The sequence below is a fragment of the Bison bison genome, unplaced genomic scaffold (genome assembly GCF_000754665.1).
Source record: "Bison bison bison isolate TAMUID 2011002044 unplaced genomic scaffold, Bison_UMD1.0 scf7180017864322, whole genome shotgun sequence".
NCBI lineage: Eukaryota > Metazoa > Chordata > Mammalia > Artiodactyla > Bovidae > Bison > Bison bison.
Window position 1 is genome coordinate 3,461,124 of NW_011494894.1, and position 19,399 is coordinate 3,480,522.

At 41.9% G+C, this 19,399-nt stretch overlaps 1 protein-coding gene across 2 annotated transcripts in view; it reads left to right on the forward strand.

The window, feature by feature from the left end:
- The window catches only part of KCNK2 (potassium channel, subfamily K, member 2), a 248,957-nt gene that overhangs the window by 112,205 nt on the left and 117,353 nt on the right, over positions 1-19,399 (forward strand). For both annotated transcript variants that reach the window (XM_010853063.1, XM_010853062.1), the window contains exon 2: positions 3,267-3,577. In XM_010853063.1, coding sequence (XP_010851365.1) covers positions 3,389-3,577 — 189 coding nt within the window. In that variant the 5' untranslated portion in view covers positions 3,267-3,388. The remainder of the gene's footprint in view (positions 1-3,266; positions 3,578-19,399) is intronic.

Here is a 19,399-nt window from a genome sequence, read left to right on the forward strand (position 1 = left end):
CCCAGCCAGTCCCGGGAGGGTTGCAAAAGCCCCGCTGGCAGCACGCGGACGTTTTCCACCTTTCGTTTCCCGTCCAAGGTGTTGGATCCCAGTCTGGGGTTGGAGGCAAATCTATCCCCGGATCGACTCCTGGCTGCTTCTCCCCACTCTCCCGCGGGTGCCTGGGCGTTTTGCATCTGTCTTGGGTATAGGTTTGGGACACTTAGGGGAGTTTCCGAAGGAGGAGGGTCAGCTCTTGGGAGTCGCCCGACGGGTGACCCTGGTCACACTTGTTGCCCACAGCGCGGTGGCATAGGCAGTGGTGCTGAAAAAAGCCCATTTCTCCTGGAATTGAGTCGTCAGTTGTGGCCAGGAGCGAAGAAGACAGACGTGGGTGCGGATGAGAGGCTAGGATTAAGCGGAGGCTGTGAGGTGCTGCAGGCAGAGAAGGGAGGGCGTGATGGTGCCCAGAGTGTGTGGAAGGGGTGAATCTTTGATTCTTTATTCTAAGGAGCTTCTCTTCATGATCATACATCAAACGACATGGAGATGGAAACCCAGAGGGTTCCCCATATTCGTGCAGAAAGACTGTTGTTTTTTATTTTGGTGTTTCACCAGGTTCTGCCCATTCTGTCTGCCAAATGTGCATTATATATATTTCTGCTAATTAAAAAGAAAAAGCAATAACTTAAAAGAATTAAAATACACCAGGAAATGTTTTAGCTTAATAATACACACAGTACACACACAGTCTTTAAAAAAAAAAAAAACAATCTCTTCCTTTTCCCCCTAATCATATAATATCTTAGTTTGGCATTGCAATTTAGGTTGGGATTTGGGAGCATCAAGGTAAATGGTCTTGGTGTTTTCCAGTGCTGCAGACAAGAAATCAGTGATGGGAAAAATCAGAAAGATGAGAAGAGAGCACAGAGAACTGGGGAGGAAAGGCTTGGACAGCTTCCTTCAGAGAGATAATGTGGAGTTTCTGAGTGATTTTCTGTTATTTTTGTTCCAAAGATGGCTTAATTTTAGATGATGACCTTTATTTTTCACTGAGACTCACTAAGCAGCTTGGAGGTGGGGTGAGGTGGCTAGACAGCAGATGACAGTAATTTCAGCTGTTATCAACATTTCTATTAAAATTTTCAAAAAATTAAAGCCTTGAACACGTGCTGTGCCGTGCTTAGTTGATCAGTCGTGTTGGACTCTGTGGTCTACAGTCCAGACCCCATGGACTGTAGCCATGAAACACATTTCCAGTGCTTATTTGAGATGAAGTTTCCTTTATGAATATCACGTGTTAAAAGGTGTCTGCTAATTTGTGGTTTTATTCGAAGCAGGTGACTGTATCAGGAGGAAAATGTGTACATATCTGTGTGTAGCAGGTTGAACCATTTGAAACTGCTGAAATGACCTGTACTTATGTGGAATCCCCACTTGGAGCCCAGGCTACAGTTACTTCATCAGGGGGCTGACTTCCCTTCAAAGTCAGAATCATTCAGAGTTATGCTGATTGAGGAGCACTCTGTTACCTGCCATCATTACACAACACTCCTTACTTAGGTCTGGTGCTTCACATAGCTTTGTTTGCAAAGCTTCTTTCTGATGGGCAACAGATGATTTATTTTATGAACTCCAACTGTGGCAGTCCTACATTTAACTCACAGTGGTAGACAAGAGGGCAGAGTATGTAGTCATGTGAAAATTGACACTCCTTCAGTTCAGTTCAGTCTCTCAGTCGTGTCCGACTCTTTGCGACTCCATGAATTGCAGCACACCAGGCCTCCCTGTCCATCACCAACTCCTGGAGTTCACTCAAACTCATGTCCACCGAGTCGGTGATGACACTCCTTATTCCCTTCTTATTTTCAAGTAATTTCAGGTACCTGTATGATGTTTGGGTGCAATTACATAGGTATTTCTTATGTACTTACCTGAAAAGTGTTATTCAGATTAGGTTATAATTTTATTAAACACCAAAGTAATTTTGGGCTTCCCTCATGGCCCGGCAGTAAAGAATCCACCTGCCAATGTAAGAGACGTGGATTCAATCCCTGGGTTGGGAAGATCCTCTGGAGAAGGAAATTCCAGTATTCTTGCCTGGGAAATCCCATGGACAGAGGGGCCTGACCGGCCATGGGGTTGAAAAAAGTCATACATGACTTAGCAACTAAACAACAACAAAGTAATTTTACTTATATTTGTAAGAATTATGGATGGTGAATCAATTATTCTGTCCGAGTTAAGGATATTTTGAAGTGTCCCCTCTTTCAGCCATTCTGTTACCCCTTTTGGTTCAGCGTTACCTTTCCAGTCAAATACTCTGTAGTAAATGGCTTATTTTCCGTTTAGCAAGTTGAAGTCTAGTATCTCTTGAATTTTCTAAAAATAAATCCATTAATGATATTTTGGAACAGCTGAGATAAATAATAAATGGATTTAGAGTCACCTCAGAGTATATGGGAATTTGTAAGAGAACGCATAAATCCACTCTAATGGAGCAATTAGCTTTATACAGAGCATGGAGGTCTAAGGTGTGAGACAAGGTTTTCATTTGTTTTCCTTGATAATGTTCACTGTTAAAATGGAAAGAACATGTCATCTCTTGGCTTCACCTGTGACTGAGCCTGAATGGATGACAATACTTTTGTTTTTCTTTTTTCAAGATATCAGAGATTGAATAACAAAATACAGAGAATACTTAATCATGAGCCCACCTTGGACGCGGGCAAAAAGAAATGATAGAGCTATTGAGTGGTTTATTTGCTATCACGTTTTACCAGATAATTACTAATGTTTTACTTCGAGCAACAATGTCTGGAGTGCAAATTCACTTATAATACAGCTCCTTTATTGTAATGAATTTTTAGATAATTTGCTTGTGATATAGAGTGTTATTGAGAACAGGAATAATACATTAGCCTTCTTTATGAGCATTCAGATATCTAGTTTAGTACCATCAACTCTTAGGAGTTCTGCAAATGTGTTCACTAGCGTGTTGGACAGGTATAAATTTTTAAATTAATTAGGAAGACTGCAGGCATTCTTTTATTCATTTTTTTTAAGGTTCTTGGTCCACCTCCTGGCTTTTTCCTCCTCCTATTGGAAACCCCAATAGCAGCAGAGAGCTGAGACCCACCCCCCTTTCCCTGAACCTCATATATGGTCCTGGATGCAACCTCATGGGCACACTTCTGCTTTAGGCTCTGGAGCTCTCACCAGGATAGCAGGTGGAATCCAGACCACTTTTGCTGACCCCTCTAACCTCCCTTCTCTGTTGTTGGCAGTGGCGGCCCCTGATTTGCTGGATCCTAAGTCTGCTGCTCAGAACTCCAAACCCAGGCTCTCCTTCTCCACCAAACCCACCGTGCTAGCTTCCCGGGTGGAGAGTGACACGACCATCAATGTTATGAAATGGAAGACGGTCTCCACGATTTTCCTGGTGGTCGTCCTCTATCTCATCATCGGAGCCACCGTGTTCAAAGCCTTGGAGCAGCCTCACGAGATTTCCCAGCGGACCACCATCGTGATCCAGAAGCAGACGTTTATTTCCCAACACGCCTGTGTCAATTCAACCGAGCTGGACGAACTCATCCAGGTAAGGCGCCCAGGAGTTGTTACTCCGTTTTCCCTCTGGGGAAGACAAGTAAGAAGAGGCAGTAACTCAGCATTTGGCCGTCCATGTGCCCGTGGGGTCCTCTTCCACTTTTCCCCTTAGCCTGGACCGCTTTGGTTTCTTTTTCTTGTTATTGTGCCGCCTCCCTCTTTTCCTGCCTTTGTCGTCTCTTCTCCTTCTCGTTTACCTTCTCCTTTATTTCTCCGGCTCGCTGCTCCTTCTCATCCCCTCCTGCCCTTGTATTTCTCTGCTTCTTTCCTGTGTCACCTCCCTTCTTTCTGTTTGCCTTGTCTTGGAACTGCCAGTGAACACCCGTGCACGTGGGGTCACCCTGCTGGAGGCCCTCAAGTTGAGAGGACCCTTGCCGGCTGAGAAACTTGGCTGTGACAAATGAAGGGAAAGTACGAGGCGGGGAAAGTGCAGTAATTGTGGCACTGGCCGTCATAGGGAAGAAAAGATGGGTTTGTGGTGTGACCCGCTTCAGGTGGCTACCCCTCATGGTTAACAAGCCATAGCTCACTTCTTTAATCTAACCAAAGTATAACTCCAGTAACTGGCCTTTTTAGGTGTCTGTGCAGAAGTGATTAATCATTGCTTCTCTAAACCCCAACTAAAAGCAATTTACTACTAACACAGAAAAATGGAGTTTTTGAATAAAAAGTAATTTAGTTTTAATGTACTCTATAATGGCAGAGTAGTATCCTTATGGAAAAACTTTTTTTTTTTTTTCAAAAAAATGTTAATCCCAAAATGATGTAAAAATTTCAGTTAGATCCCTTGGAGATGGCTATATTTTTGTTGTAGATTTCTTTTGTTTAAAAGAATACATTGGTCCAACCAAGAATCTTGGTCAAGATGAAAACCCTAGAATTTTATTTCAAGGAGAGATCTGACTGATAGTTGAACACATTTTAATTATATATATATATATATTCATTTTTCTATGGAGCCTACTTTTCTTACCAGTTTTAAGTCAAATGAGGTTGAAAACCATTCTGTGAGTCATCAACTGAGCAGTTTCTTCCTTATGTTATGTTTGGTTTTTTATGTCATTTGAGTGAGCTGGGATAATCGATTGCGGGAAGAAATTATTAGTGATTTTTTACCCAGTTTCTTGCTCTACGGCCTTTCTTCTCATATTCCCTCTTGCCATGGATCCCCAAATGTTACTTCTGTCTTTTATCCCCCTATTTATAGAATACACACACAAGTTCTCATTCAAGTTTTGTTAAAAGCTATGAAAGCTAGTATGCTCTTATCCTCATCTACCACATTCAGCACTTCTGCATCTCATCTGTTGGACTTAAATTTTGGAAAGGTTCTTTAGCCACTAGATACTGAATTCCCTACTATTTGTAGATGATGGCGCCATTTTCAGTATTGACAATGTACCTGCCAGATAATATTGATTCAACCATCCCATTTCCTATTCCTGCATAAGATCATTTCCACTTCACTCTTGATTGGTGCATATCATCCGTAGCAGTACTAAAAATCTTTGAAGAATCCCCACTTCCCTTGAGTTTTAGAAGAGTTCCTGGTTATTTTGGCAGAGGGAACATGAAGTTGTGATAAAAATCTAAACTTTGGGATTGGATAAGATGTTTTAAGGAGACGGCAATGGCACCCCACTCCAGTACTCTTGCCTGGAAAATCCCATGGAGGGAGGAGCCTGGTAGGCTACAGTCCATGGGGTCGCTGAGGGTTGGGCATGACTGAGCGACTTCACTTTCACTTTTCACTTTCATGCATTGGAGAAGGAAATGGCAACCCCTCCAGTGTTCTTGCCTGGAGAATCCCAGGGATGGGGGAGCCTGGTGGGCTGCCATCTATGGGGTTGCATAGAGTCGGACACAACTGAAGTGACTTCGCAGCAAGATGTTTTAAACTCCATTTGAGTACTTTACTAGAGGTGTTATCTTGAACAAGTAATTTTCCTCTCTAGTCCTTAATCTATCTAGAATGAAGGAAGAAGAGCTATCAAACAGGCTGCTGTGAGGAGTAACGAGATAATCCATGTAAGGCATTGAGGTGCTCAAGAAGTGTTAGGTTTGTTTGCTCCTGTTGTGATTTTTCCTTCCCTGCTTATCCTTTAATTGGGTGGAAGCATCTGTTTCAGGTAGTTGCATTCTTACCTTCTCCAGAGAGATTGTCTTTGGCAGAAAAAGAAAATGTTACATTGTTTTTGGAATAAACACAAATGGAGCTCAGTCTATGACCTAATTTTTATTTCTTTCTGCTATCCACAGGCAATCCATTTTAGCCTTATTGATATTTACTGCTGATTGAGTATTTTTGCTTCTCAAAAAATCTTAAGGATTTTGGTGCTTAGTCAGTACTTTTAAATGCAGAGGTTACCTGTTATTTATAGTCATAGCCATCACCTTTCTAACCCTGTGGTTTAAATAAATTATTTTTCTCTCTTTGAATATAACTTCTTCTTATCAGAGAAATCTTTGTAATGGCATGGCTCCAAGGGTCAAGATCAGTGTCTAAATAGGGAGGAAAGCGAATGAGCCAGGAATCATATATTAGAATTACATTTCATTTGTGTGATTCTCATAAATTTCCAAGTGTTTTCCCCATGTTTGTTTCCCCTTTTACTCCTGCCTTAGAGCCTCATGAGTAGTCATATTAGCAGTAGTATTGCAGCACTACGGATTAGGAAATTTAACACAGAGAAAGCCCCACTGACTCACTCCGACAGTATCACTAGGATCAAAGTTCAGGTCTTCAGATCTGGTTTTATTCCTCAGAGTCTGCACTCTTTCATGGCTTTCAGTGCTGAGGGTGAATCAGGTGATGTTAGAAGTTCAGGCCTCGTGCTGATAGAGAAGGAACTCTGGATTCTTTTTGTGATGAGTGGGCAAGGAGGAGGAAGTGGATAGTAAGACAGTAAGACCTGCCTCAGTTAACCTTAGGTTACCTACATTAACCTAATCTTTGTTGTTATTGTTCAGTCACTAAGTCATGTCTGACTCTTTGTCACCCCATGAACTGCAGCATGCCAGGCTTCCCTGACCTTCACTATCTCCCGGAGGTTGCTCAAAGCCATGTCCATTCAGTCAGTGATGCCATCCAACCATTGCATCCCCTGTCACCCACTTCTGCTCCTGCCCTCAATCTTTCCCAGCATCAGGGTCTTTTGCAATGAGTCGGCTGTACATCAAGTGGCAAAGTATTGGGACTTCAGCTTCAGCATCAATCCTTCCAATGAATATTCAGGATTGATTTCCTTTAGGATGGACTGGTTGGATTTCCTTGCAGTCCAAGGGACTCTCAAGAGTCTTCTCCAATACCACAGTTCAAAAGCATCATTTCTTCGGGGCTCAGCCTTCTTTATGGTCCACCTCTCACATCCATACATGACCACTGGAAAAACAGTATCTTTGACCAAATGGACCTTTGTCAGCAAAGTGATGTCTCTGCCTTTTTTTTTTTTTTTACTATTAATTACACCTCTGAGTGGGCAATTGCAACCTCATTCCACGCTGCGGTTGTGTCACAGGGTAGGCTACGTTTGGGGGCAGGGCGGGAAGGGGAGATAGGGGAATGCAGCCTTAAGGCACATGAGAGCAACTTCTTCTTCTCTTTTGATTCCCAACATGTGTGTTCCATCTAAGTGCTGTTTTTGGCACAGGCCCTCTAAGGCAAGATTGAGGTGGTGGCAGAGATATCAAGACAAAGAGATCTTTTCTGGGATGAAATACTTTGAAAACTTTGATTTTTCAACTTTCTTTACATTTGTTAGTTTGATGTCAGTACAGAAAAGTATATGAAAACATCTTTAAATTTCAAGAGTCATGAATACATTAATAATAGCCAAAATTTAATGAGTAATTTCTATGTGCAAGGCAATGTTCTAACTCTTTATATGTGTTATCTCTTTTAATTCTCTTAAACAACTCTATGAGGAATGTGCTTTATTATGTATATTTAACTTATGTGAAACTGAATCAGAAGGAGCTAATTTTCTAAAAGTTAGACTGTACTGTTATTCAAAGCTAAATGGACAGACTCCAGAGCCTGTGCTTTACTGCCTCTAAAAACAGGTAATAAGCATCAAAGTTTGCTGCAAAGTTTTCTATCATTTTATTTAGTAAAGTGTAATGAATATCAAATTATAGTCCTCTATATGCAATGATTTATATTCAATAGCATAGCTTTCTCTCCATATACATAGAGAATATATAACCTGTATTTTAATATTCTTTTTGGACAACACTTCCTGGTTTACACCTGTTTGAATGTTGTAAGCCCGTAGAGGCATAGTTATATTGCTTTTAAGTCACTTCAGTTGTGTCCAACTCTGTGCCACCCCATAGATGGCAGCCCACTAGGCTCCTCTGTCCCTGGGATTCTCCAGGCAAGAACACTGGAGTGGGTTGCCATTTCCTTCTCCAATGCATGAAAATGAAAAGTGAAAGTGAAGTCGCTCAGTCGTGTCCGACTCTTAGCGACCCCACGGACTGCAGCCTACCAGGCTCCTCCATCCATGGGATTTTCCAGGCAAGAGTACTGGAGTGGGGTGCCATTGCCTTCTCCAATATGTGAAAAAAAGTGAAAGTGTTAGATGCTCAGTCCTACTCTTTGGACTGTAGCCTACCAGGCTTATCTGTCCATGAAATTCTTCAGGCAAGAACACTGGAGTAGGTTGTCGTTCTCTTGGAGATCTTCTCACCCCGGGGGTCAAACCTGGGTCTCCTGAGTGGCAGACAGAGTCTTTACTGTCTGAGCTACAGGTTGCTGTTGTTGTTCAGTTGCCAAGTCGTGTCCAGCTCTGCTCGATCCCACGGACTGCAGCACACCAGGCATCCCTGTCCCTCACCATCCTGGAGTTTGCCCAGGTTCACGTCCATTGAACTGGTGATGCCATCCAACCATCTTATCCTCTGTTGCCCTCTTCTCCTTCTGCCTTCACTCTTTCCCAGCATCAGGGTCTTTTGCAATGAGTCAGGTATTTGCATCAGGTGGCCAAAATATTAGAGCTTCAGCTATAGCATCAGCCCTTCCAAAGAGTATTCAGGTTTGATCTCCTTGCTGTTCAAGGGACTTGCAAGAGTCAGCTCCAGCACCACAGTTCGAAAGCATCAATTTTGCAGCACTCAGCCTTCTTTATTGTCCAGCTCTCACATCCATACGTGACTACTGGAAAACTCTTATATTAGGTGTACCTGGTTTTGATCTAGTTATTTCCGTGTTTGCTGAATCAGCTATGAGATTTAAAAAAAGAGCAAAAATTTTTGATCTATTCATTGATACAAAGTATTTCATGGGATATTTGACTTTTGTTTTACCATTTGAGCTCTACCCTCTGTGAGGTAGGTGGGTAAGTTATTCTATCTGCTCTTTGGGTGAAGAAACGGACACATTTAACATGTGGTAGGTCGTGTGGTAGCCTCAGATCTAGGTCTTGGAGTCTTCCTGTTGGGGGATTATATTCTCTGCACGGTTCCCTCCTTTCAGTTTTGTCCTTATGGATTCATTCAGTGGCGTTTATTGAGCACTTCCACTGTGTTGACCTTTGTGCTGGATATTGAGCCAAGTAAAGTGATGGAAATAACTTGGCTTCTCTTAAGATCCTCTCTCCTCCAGGGTCAATGGAGGAGACTGTTATGAACTTAATCATAAGGTAAGCACTTACGGATTGGAGCTGAGCTGCTGAGGAAGAAATTAACCACCCAGTGAGAGTGGAGAAGACACAGAAGAAGTAGTGCAAGGGAAACTGGATTTTCATTGTGGAATCAGAGCTCTCTGGAGGAAGACTGGGGATCAGCAGATGTTTGAGGCAGAAGGCATGGTGTAACTGGATTGTCTGGGTGTGACAGGCGGCATTATGAGCAAGTCTGGCAGAGGAGAGCAAGGCCTCTTGTTCCATATGAAGGAGGTGGGCTTTATCCTAGCCCTGGTCCCCTCCTTCTGGAGGAGGGGTGCCACTGAGGGCATTGGCTGGGTACCAGGGGATGCCTAGAGCTACCTGCCTTCTTAGAATGCCAACAGACTAGACTTAAAAAAAAAAAAAACAACACTTTGTTTTGTATTAATTCTACTATCACTTATTCATTCACAAGTATTTATTAAATTCCTGCTATGTGCATTGTCCCAGCCACTGAAACACAGTAGAGAATAAAACATGAAAATTCTTGCTCTGGGTGAGCTTGCATTCTCCTAAGGGAAGAGAGTTTGTTAGGGAGTGATAAGTCTCAGGAGGAAAAAATAAGAATGAAGAGGGGTAGGAAATGTTGGATGGTCCTGGTGATGAATGTTAGATAAGGTCACTGAAGAAGCTTCACGGATAAGGTGATTTTTAATGAAGGAATTAACTCAGGAACCATTTGGGGAATAACACTCAGCAGAGGGTTCTGCATATCCCAGAGATGAGAGCGTCCCTTGCGTGCAGAGGAGCAGCTGGGATTCTGGGAGGGCATGGGAGAGAGGGATGTCAGGCAGGTAATGAGGGCCAAGTCTTGTAGGGCCTTGTAAGTGATGATCAGGAGTTTGGCTCTTTTGGTACAGATGAGTGTCCTCTGGCGTGTGTTTCACCAGGATCCCTCTGGCTGCTGACTTGAGAATAGACTGCAGGAGGCCAAAGGCAGAAACCGAGAAAGCAGTTCTGAGGCTCCTGTGATAATCCTGGTGATGGATCAGGGATAAGGGGAGCTTGAAATAAGGTGGTTGTGGTAAAGGTTGAAAGATATGGTCAGATTCTAGATATAGTTTGCAAGGCTAGCCAGTGAGACTTACTCACGGACAAGATGGGCAGGGCAAAGGTGAGGCGTTAAAGGTAACCCCAATATGTTTGTCCTGAAGAACTAAGAGAAGGCAGTTTTCATTTTTCTGAGATGAGGAAGAGAGCCGGGGGAGCTTAGTTTTGGGCTCTGATAGTGTCCTTTAGACAGACTTTGGTTACTGAAGAAGATCCCCGCGTGTGTGCATGCTAAGTCACTTCTGTCGTGTCTGACACTTTGCAACCCTGTGGACCGTAGCCCACCAGGCTCCTCTGTCCATGGGATTCTCCAGGCAAGAATACTAGCGTGAGTTGCCATGCCCTCCTCTAGGGGATCTTCCCAAGCCAGGGATTGAACCCACAACTCTTATGTCTCTTGCATTGGTAGATGGGTTCTTTACCACTCATGCCACCTGTAAAGCCCAAAGAAGATTCATAGGACCCCCAGTAACAGTCAGGGAACATGGTACAGTACGGCAGCACCCACAGTCCATACTCTTTCCTTGGATGAAGAACCTCTGGTGTATGCTTAGAATGCCATGGGACCAGGAAGACCAAAACAGCGTCTTGACTGGAGTTTCCAGTCCCCTGCTGGCCACTTCGGCATTTTCTTGCCATACCGTCAGCCTCGGTAGCACCGCTTTCCAGGAGACTCTCTGGGACCAGGTGCAAATCATCTGTCACACTGTCATCCACAAATAATGCTGACAAGCTGGTGCTCACCTCCCTGAAGCGCCTCAGGCCGTGGTTATAAAACAGCCTTGATCGGCGTGTCTCATGCCTTTACCAGGGGACGGTGTTGTGTGGTTATTGTAGCCCAACGGCTCAGGCCAATTCCAGCCCAGCCAAGTTAAACCTGAGATGCCTGTGAGCACATCCAAGGGTTGATGTTGTGTGGGATGCTGGAGATGTGTTGGCCTTTTGGGGAAGGGTCAGGAGGAAGATATCCTTTTGGAACTCATCTTTATGCCAAAACCATTTGAAGTCAAGACTTTGGATAAAATCACCTGGAGAATGGGTGTAGGTTGAGATGGACAAAGATTATAGTAAACTCCCAGGAGAACGTTCAACATGTCGAAGTTGCTAAGAAATAGATCCCGAATTTACATGAATGATTGATTTACAACCTAAGAGTTCAAGGAGGTTTCTCTCATTTTAGCAGCCTGTATCACCCCATTCCCCCACACTTCCTAAGGTTACATTTTCTTTGCATAGAGACCCTTTAAAGAAACATGTAAAAAGTGGTCTCTAATCATGGGAGCCACTGAAAATGTTTGAATGGGGGGCAATTATGTTTGAGACTGTTTCTCTTTTAATGGCAAATAGGATAGTTGGGAATATGAAAAATGCACAAAAATATACTGATTGTATATGGTAGTGAGTGATACTACATGGTTCTACATAGTATCGTGATTCATACCGTTCTGTATACGATGGTTTGGTAGCTATTATTTTATTTTGTATAAGCATCCAGGTATATAAAATATTTGGCTTCCATTTAGGGGAGCATGTGTTCATCTTTTATACATATGTGTGTGTTTGTATGTGTGTGTGCTTTGTGGCTCAGTCATGTCTGACTCTGTTGGACCCTATGGACTGTAGCCCGCCTCCTACATCCATGGGATTCTCCAGACAAGAATACTGGAGTGGCTTGTCATTTCCTGCTCCAGGGGATCTTCCCAACCCAGGAATTGAACCCACTTCTCATGCATCTCCTGCGTTGGCAGAAGAAATCTACCACTTTACCATTGTGCCACCTGCGAAGCCCCATATATATGATACACACACACGTATGTTCATCTTTGATCATTTTATTTATGGATACAATATCATGTTGTCCAGAAAGCATCTAAAATGGCTGTCTTTTCTTTTGGATGAATTTTGGCTTTAGAACATTATTTTAACAAAAAAAGAAATACCCCCCAAATATTTAAACATCCCATAAATACTTTTGGGTTAATCTCCGGAGAAGGCACTTTTAGACAGCATAATGTGTAAATTTCCAGTTGCTGTTTGTTGTTCAGTCGCTCAGTGATGACCAACTCTTTGTGACCCCATGGACTACAGTGCACCAGGCTGTCCTTCACTATCTCGTTTGCTCAAACTCATGTCCATTGAGTTGATGATGTCATACAACCATCTCATCCTCTGTCATCCCCTTCTCCCTCTAGTAGCATGGATTATTCTACCAGAATATCTAGGAGTTATTTAAAAAACTGGGATTCAAGGTTGAGGATTGCTCAGGAGCACTGTCTTCACAGTTACAAGATGGAATATGGTATCAAGGGTGATACAGAAGTCTTAAGGAAAACCTTGTCAATTTCCAGTTTTCCTGGGATTTCCTGGAATTCTCTCATTTGCTACTTTCTTAGTGAGATGTCTTTGCCTCCCATCTCTCCCTATATTTTAATGCAATATGACTTTCAGAGTGAAAGCATTGAAATAGAAAACTTTTTTTCCAGGTGTAAGTACATTAAGTAACAACTGAGATATTTTCATTCACTGTTTTCTAATTACACTTAAGTTTTTGTATAAAGCATAAAAGTAGTTGTCAGAAAAATATTTTATCTCCAAAGGATATATGAAAATTAAGTAGTTAATATTTGTTAAAAGATTAGTAAGGTGCTATATGAATATTATATATCAATAAAATATGACCCAAACTGATATCATTAAAAAGGATTATTTTCAAATAATAATGACATGATTTGATAGCTGGAATGGTTATTGGAGAATATGAGAAATTCTTTTGCAAATACATTGTAATACATTTAAAAATAGATTTTGGCTGACAATTTATTTGGGCTAAACTAAAAATATGACTTAAATGTAAAGCTAAAATGGTATTAGAGTGAAGCTTGATTAGTATATATCTGTCAATATAAATTATGATGGTGGCTGTAAAATTCTTAGAGTTGTATATTTACATTTTAATTTTGTCATATATTTGAATACTATTTTGCATGTTAAGACATATTACATTACTTAATTCACATAGCCCCTGACATGTATATTTTAGTTCACATTTGTACAATGTGGAAACTGAGGCACAGACAGATTAAGTGCCTTGTGGTTCAGGAAGACACAAAATGGTACCTTGATTAGATTCTTCCTTGTGACTCCATCTCCAGGGCCTTTTGCTTAGATGGTTACACAAGAATGTGTGTAGCAGAATGTCTAGTGATAGTAAATACCTAATAAGTATTTAGTTCAAGGGTGCTGGACTGTGCTGTGCTTAGTCACTCAGTTATGTCTGACTCTGCAACCCCATGGACTGTAGCCCACCGGGCTCCTCTGTCCATGGGATTCTCCAGGCAAGAATACTGGAGTTGGGTTACCATGCCCTCCTCCAGGGGATCTCCCCAACCCAGGGATCGAACCCAGGTCTCCCACATTGCAGGCAGTTTCTTTACTGTCTGAGCCACCAGGGAAGCCCAAAAATATTGGAGTGGGAAGCCCATCCCTTCTCCAGATCTTCCTGACCCAGGAATCCAACCGCGGTCTCCTGCATTGCAGGTGGGTTCTTTACCAGCTGAGCTACCCCAGAAGCCCTAGTTCAAGAATACATCTTTTTAAGAAGTAATTTGATTTTGTTTGGTCAGGAAGCAGAGAGGTTATTCTTCATCATCCCCTTTTGTAGATAAGGAAACTGAGGCACAGAATGTCTAACCCCAGGTTACTCAGCCTTTTTTGGCTTAAGGTCCCGACAGTGGCATAACGAGCATTAGAATTGCAGAGTTGTCCTTCTGGAGATTCTGTAGTTCGTTTCCATTGTTCCAAATGCCTTTTTGAAAGCAACATTATTTTCTTGTGTGTTCTCACCCTGGGCCCCGGTTTTATCCAGTCCTGCAAACTAGATCAGATTTCTGACTTGTGCACCAAGGAGACACCGTCTTCATTTGAAGTTGCTAGTGCACCTATACACTCCTTGCTGTGCTTTGATCAGCAGCAGAAGGTGCAGCAGGTCTGTGAGTGTGAAGGCAAGATAGATGCTGTGGAAAGCTAGAGTACAATTATAAGGCCACAATGAGCAGCTAAAATACAATGCGGAAACACGTGGTTAGGCACAAGTCATGCTGAAGCCTGAGCAGGTGAGGTAAGTCAGGGAAGGCGACTTAGAGCTGGTGAATTCTTACCTGGAAGGAGGAGGTGGACAGAAGTGAAGAGTGGAGAAGCAGAGGGAAATAACTGCAACAGGCTAAGTTAACATTCTGTCTGTAGGATTATAGCACTTGCATCCCTTTCTTGACTTGTAACATTCACAAAGTATTAATAGTATCTTGTACAAAATCCAGATGATTCCAGTAGATATCAAGAAGAAGGTAACAATCTGAAGTACTTCCCCCCAGAGTTGGCCAAGACCTCTCTTTAGACTGGTGTGTGTGTGTGTGTGTGTGTGTGTGTGTGTGTGGGCACGCACATATTCATATGTCCATGCAGAACTGTACACACAAGGGATCACATAGGCATGCCATTTTGCCATCTCCATTTTTTGCTCACCGTTGTGTAGGGGGCAATTCAGGAATATTCCAAGTCTTCATGTTAGATATCGTCTGAAGGGTTTTGACATAGAAGACCTAACACAGAGTGCTGACCGCCCCCAATGTCCCTTGTGGTGGGGATTTTAATTCTCTTTTGGTCCTTTGGTCCAAATGGTTCATTCTTTTCATAAGTAATGTGTAGAGGAAACTGAAGCATTGACTGAAGGGTTCAAGTACGGAGTATTGAAGAGTATAGACTAGAGCGTGTGGCATTGCAAGAGAGAACTACTCCTCTCCTCTAGATCTTGGAGTAGTAGAACTGCTACATCCTGAAATGTTTTCATCTCAGGAAATGAATGATGGTTCTTTTTTAGCCATTAAACTGGGAGCCTCTGGTCTAAACTCAGAGGCATGGCCCCATTCATTCCTATTTTGTTAATTTTAAGTATTCACATAGATTAGATGATATCCTTTTCAGTAAGGGAATGAGATGATGTTTTCTATCTTTTTCAGCTGCTTCCCTGCCTTTTATTTTTATGAACATTTGAATATCTTGGCTGAATCAAGAAGAGTAATTTATCTAGCTTAGGATTTCTTACTCTTAACAATGGTACTAAGGAACATTTAGAAACAGTACCATGGTTCCCTTTATAAAGCCAGCTTTAAAAGGGATATGTCTACCCTGTGCATTCTGACATTATAAAAAATCTGTCATGGATCTAATATCCATAAGCTTCATTTATCTAAACTCTTTGAATTTAGCTGTATTTCACCCTGTACTTTCTCTTGAGATATGTCTCACTTTCTATTCAATAAAGTTTTTCCTTTCATTTGCTCTTTTATAGAATTACATCCTTTAAGTTTTAAGCCACTTGCCTAGTGAATTTTGCAAACAAAGGAATGTAATTCCCATCTAAAGAGAGGGACACTGTCTTTTTAATCTTCATCCCCTACCGCATCTAAATTCATTCTCACTCAGCTTGTATGCTTTTATAATTCTTGACGATGTGTCTTGGGTCTTTGACTTTCTGGTAGTCGTGTTTTTTAATCTTTTCCTTAGCTTACAGCGTCTCCTAGATTATTTTACTTAACCTTTTTTGAAGGATAAGTTAACATTTTGATAAGTGTCAATTAAATCTGTGGACAGTATTCCAGAAGAGGAGGAATCATAATGTAGCACAAGAGTGTCTGCCGGTTTTGATTCTTTCTGTCCTTTTTTTTTTCCCTTCTGTTTTCCTTCTGTTACCTGTCTAGTAATGCCTAGCGTTCGTATGCTAGCATTGTTGAATGATGCCTTCAGGCAAAGAATTGCAGTGATTTGAGGCTTCTTCTAGGTTACTGAAAACACTATTTGAAAAGGGTGCGTGCGTGTGTCCTCATTTGCTCAGTCGTGTCCGACTCTGTGACCACATGGACTGTAGCCCATCAGGCTCCACTGTCCATGGGGTTTCCCAGGCAAGAATACTGAAGTGGGTTGCCATTTCCTCCTCCAGGGGATCTTCCCAACCCAGGGATCGAACCTGTGTCTCTTGCATTGGCAGGCTGATTCTTTACCACTGAGCCACCTTGGAAGCTCATTTGAAAAGGGTAACCTAGGTTATTTTCTCACAAGTCCATTAGTTTTCACTTGACAAAGATGAGCTTCAATTCTCATTTGTGTGCCTCTTCACCCAGGCACGTGAGATTTTAAAAATTTAATTGAACATCAGGTATTTCACAATCCTCAAGATCATGGTAGTACTTCCACTCTTTGACATTTCCCTTTTTAGTGTAAAATTAAAACTGCAGAACAGATACCTTCAAACAGATTTAAGCCTTTCAGATATATATGTATTGTATCTATATTTCTAAACTATTAAAGGCTTTCCTTTTAGATCTGTAACCAAATGTATGCTTTTTTTTACAAAGAATGTTTATTTCTCAGTCTTTAGTACATACTCTTCTTTTTATGACTTCTTACATTTTGTTAATTAGTTTCTATGTCCTTATGCACTCCCTTATAATAGCTATTTGATTGGCAAAGCCTCCTTTCTCTATGCACAACTGCTTTATTTCCCCTCTATGATTAGTTATCTTGCATATGTGTTCAAAAATATACTCAATGTGCTTTCATTCTGTTCTGATTTTAATTTTTCTCAGAAAACTCCAGTTTATTTAGAATTTGTTGTTATATGTGAGAGAGCTCCAATTAGTCCTCAGTCTATAATAATGTTTTGTGAAACTGCCAATATTTGCAGTGTCAAGTTTAAAAATGGCTTCCCAGGTGGCTCAGAGGTAAAGAATCTACCTGCCAATGCAGGAGACACAGGAGATGCAGGCTTGACCCCTGGGTTGGGAAGATCCCCTGGAAAAGGAAATGGCAACCTACTCTAGTATTATTGCCTGGAAAATCCCACAGAGAGAGGAGCCTCGCGGGCTACAATCCATGGGGTGACAAAGAGTTGGACATGACTTAGTGACTGAGCAGCAAGAGCAGCAGCCAGCCAGCAAGTTTAAAAGTATGTGCTTCTTTTTAGGGGTACCTAAGAAATCACAGCTTACCAGAAACTTGTAGAAGTAAGTTATGAAAAAAAAATAAATAAAATGAGATTATTATTTTATAATTAAAAAAAAAAAAAGAAGTAAGTTATGTTCTCTGGTGGTGTGACCATGAAGGGGACTCTGGGCAATAAGGAAAGTGACCAATGTGAGCACTTTGGACAAGGTGAAGGCCCGCAGTAGACACTGTCACACAACCAGGTTGGTTGCAGTGATGCACATTTCAGTAAAAAGAATTTTTAATTCTTAAATGTTCCCTTTTTAGGGTCCCCACATAGTTTCTTGGCTATTGTAAAACCTCTTTTCTCCAGTTATGCATCTATTGTTATTTTGCTAAAACTCACTTCGAGGAATATGGGGGGGTCATCAGAACTCATAAGCTAAAACAGGGCATGTTCCTTTGGGGCAAATGAAAAGTTCTCCTTTCCCGTCACTGTTATTCATATATATAGAGAGAGGGAGATTTAAAAATACTTGATATAAGGGACGGATATGGTAAAAGGCGCTCCTCTCTCCTTGGACATCGTGTGCATTTGGCCTAAGAGGACACTAATGGTGCCAGGGAAGCAGAGTCTGAGATTCGTGGGTGAGGAGACACTGGCCCGTGTCCGTTCAGATATTTGGTGTGGCTCTGAGAGCAGAGGTACCTCGCTTCTCCTCCATGTTTGAAGGGGCATCCTTAGGGAGGTTTTGTGTTAACCAAGAGTCACATGTATCTGTGGTGCTGTGTGTGTTTCCAACAAGGTGACAGTGTAGTCAGGATTCACTAACAGATTTCCAAGCAAGGCAAGGCCAAATGGGTTAGAAAGGAGAAGCATTGTTATTAGATGGTAGAGTTCTTATGTTTTATTTTCAGGGGGAATAAAGGGAAGGTCTTATTTTCTTTAAAATAGTCCTGGAGATGAATACAAATTATGTTCTTTAGTGGGCAGCATATTTTCACGTAGCAGCATCCAGGTGTTTCTTGAGCAAAGAAGCAGCTGGTGAATATGGCAGAAATCTCCTTGGCTTTGACTTTAGAGCCTGCTCAGGTGATTGTGCTGTTTTCTAGTAAAACAGAGTTTACAATGTTAATTACATATCAGTCCATAAGGAAATTTAAAGGTTTCTGGGTGCAGTTCTGAAGGTCCTGTTGGGTGAGGGAGGGGTTGGTGAGGATTTCTCTGAACATCTGTTTTACCCTTGCTTCTCAGAAGGTGAGGCAGGCTGCTGCTCTTCTCCATCTGTCCCAGTGGATACACACATCAAGAGCGTATGAAAAATGGAGACATTTATTTCCAGTTTTTATGAAAAAATTTTATAAGACAAAATTATATTTTGATTAGTCAATTTATCACTCATATAGGAGAAAAAGCATTGATTTGTAGCATAGTTTTGTGAGTTGGAATTTTTTTGGACATTTGGACACACACTGAACATCCTGAGTTCTCTCTTTTTGAATCCTCAGTTCAGTTCAGTCGCTCAGCTGTGTCCGACTCTTTGCGACCCCATGGACTGCAGCACACCGGGCTTCCCTGTCCATCATCAACTCCAGGAGCTTGCTCAAACTCATGTCCATCGAGTTGGTGATGCCACTGAATCCTCACTCGGAAATATTTTTCCATTCATCTGTCATATTCAGACAGCATATCAGCTCTTAGAGAGACCTGAAGTAACATGATGTGAAGATCTACCCATCTAAAGGAAGTAGTAAAAATGCACTTTCCATCTGCATGCAGTGTTTTTTAAAAGGTGTGGTTTCGAGCAAGAGGGGTCATCAACATAGAGCTATACTGACAAAGTGCTCTCTTGAAGCTGCTACACCAGTGGGAAGTGACTGAAGATAAAGAAGCAGCTCAACAAGATAATTTCAGGAAGTGCAAATAATCTAAAGACCAAAGAATGACCCAGTGAGATAGGGGAAGGGCTCCTCTAGGGCTGTGTTCAGATGAGTTTTCTCTGAGATGATGCCAGTGAGATGAGGTTTGAATGAGGGAGTCAGTCACGTAGAGATCTTGGGAGGAAGTGTTCCAGGAGGAGATGGCAGCAAATGCAAAGGTGAAGAGCATCCTTGGTGTG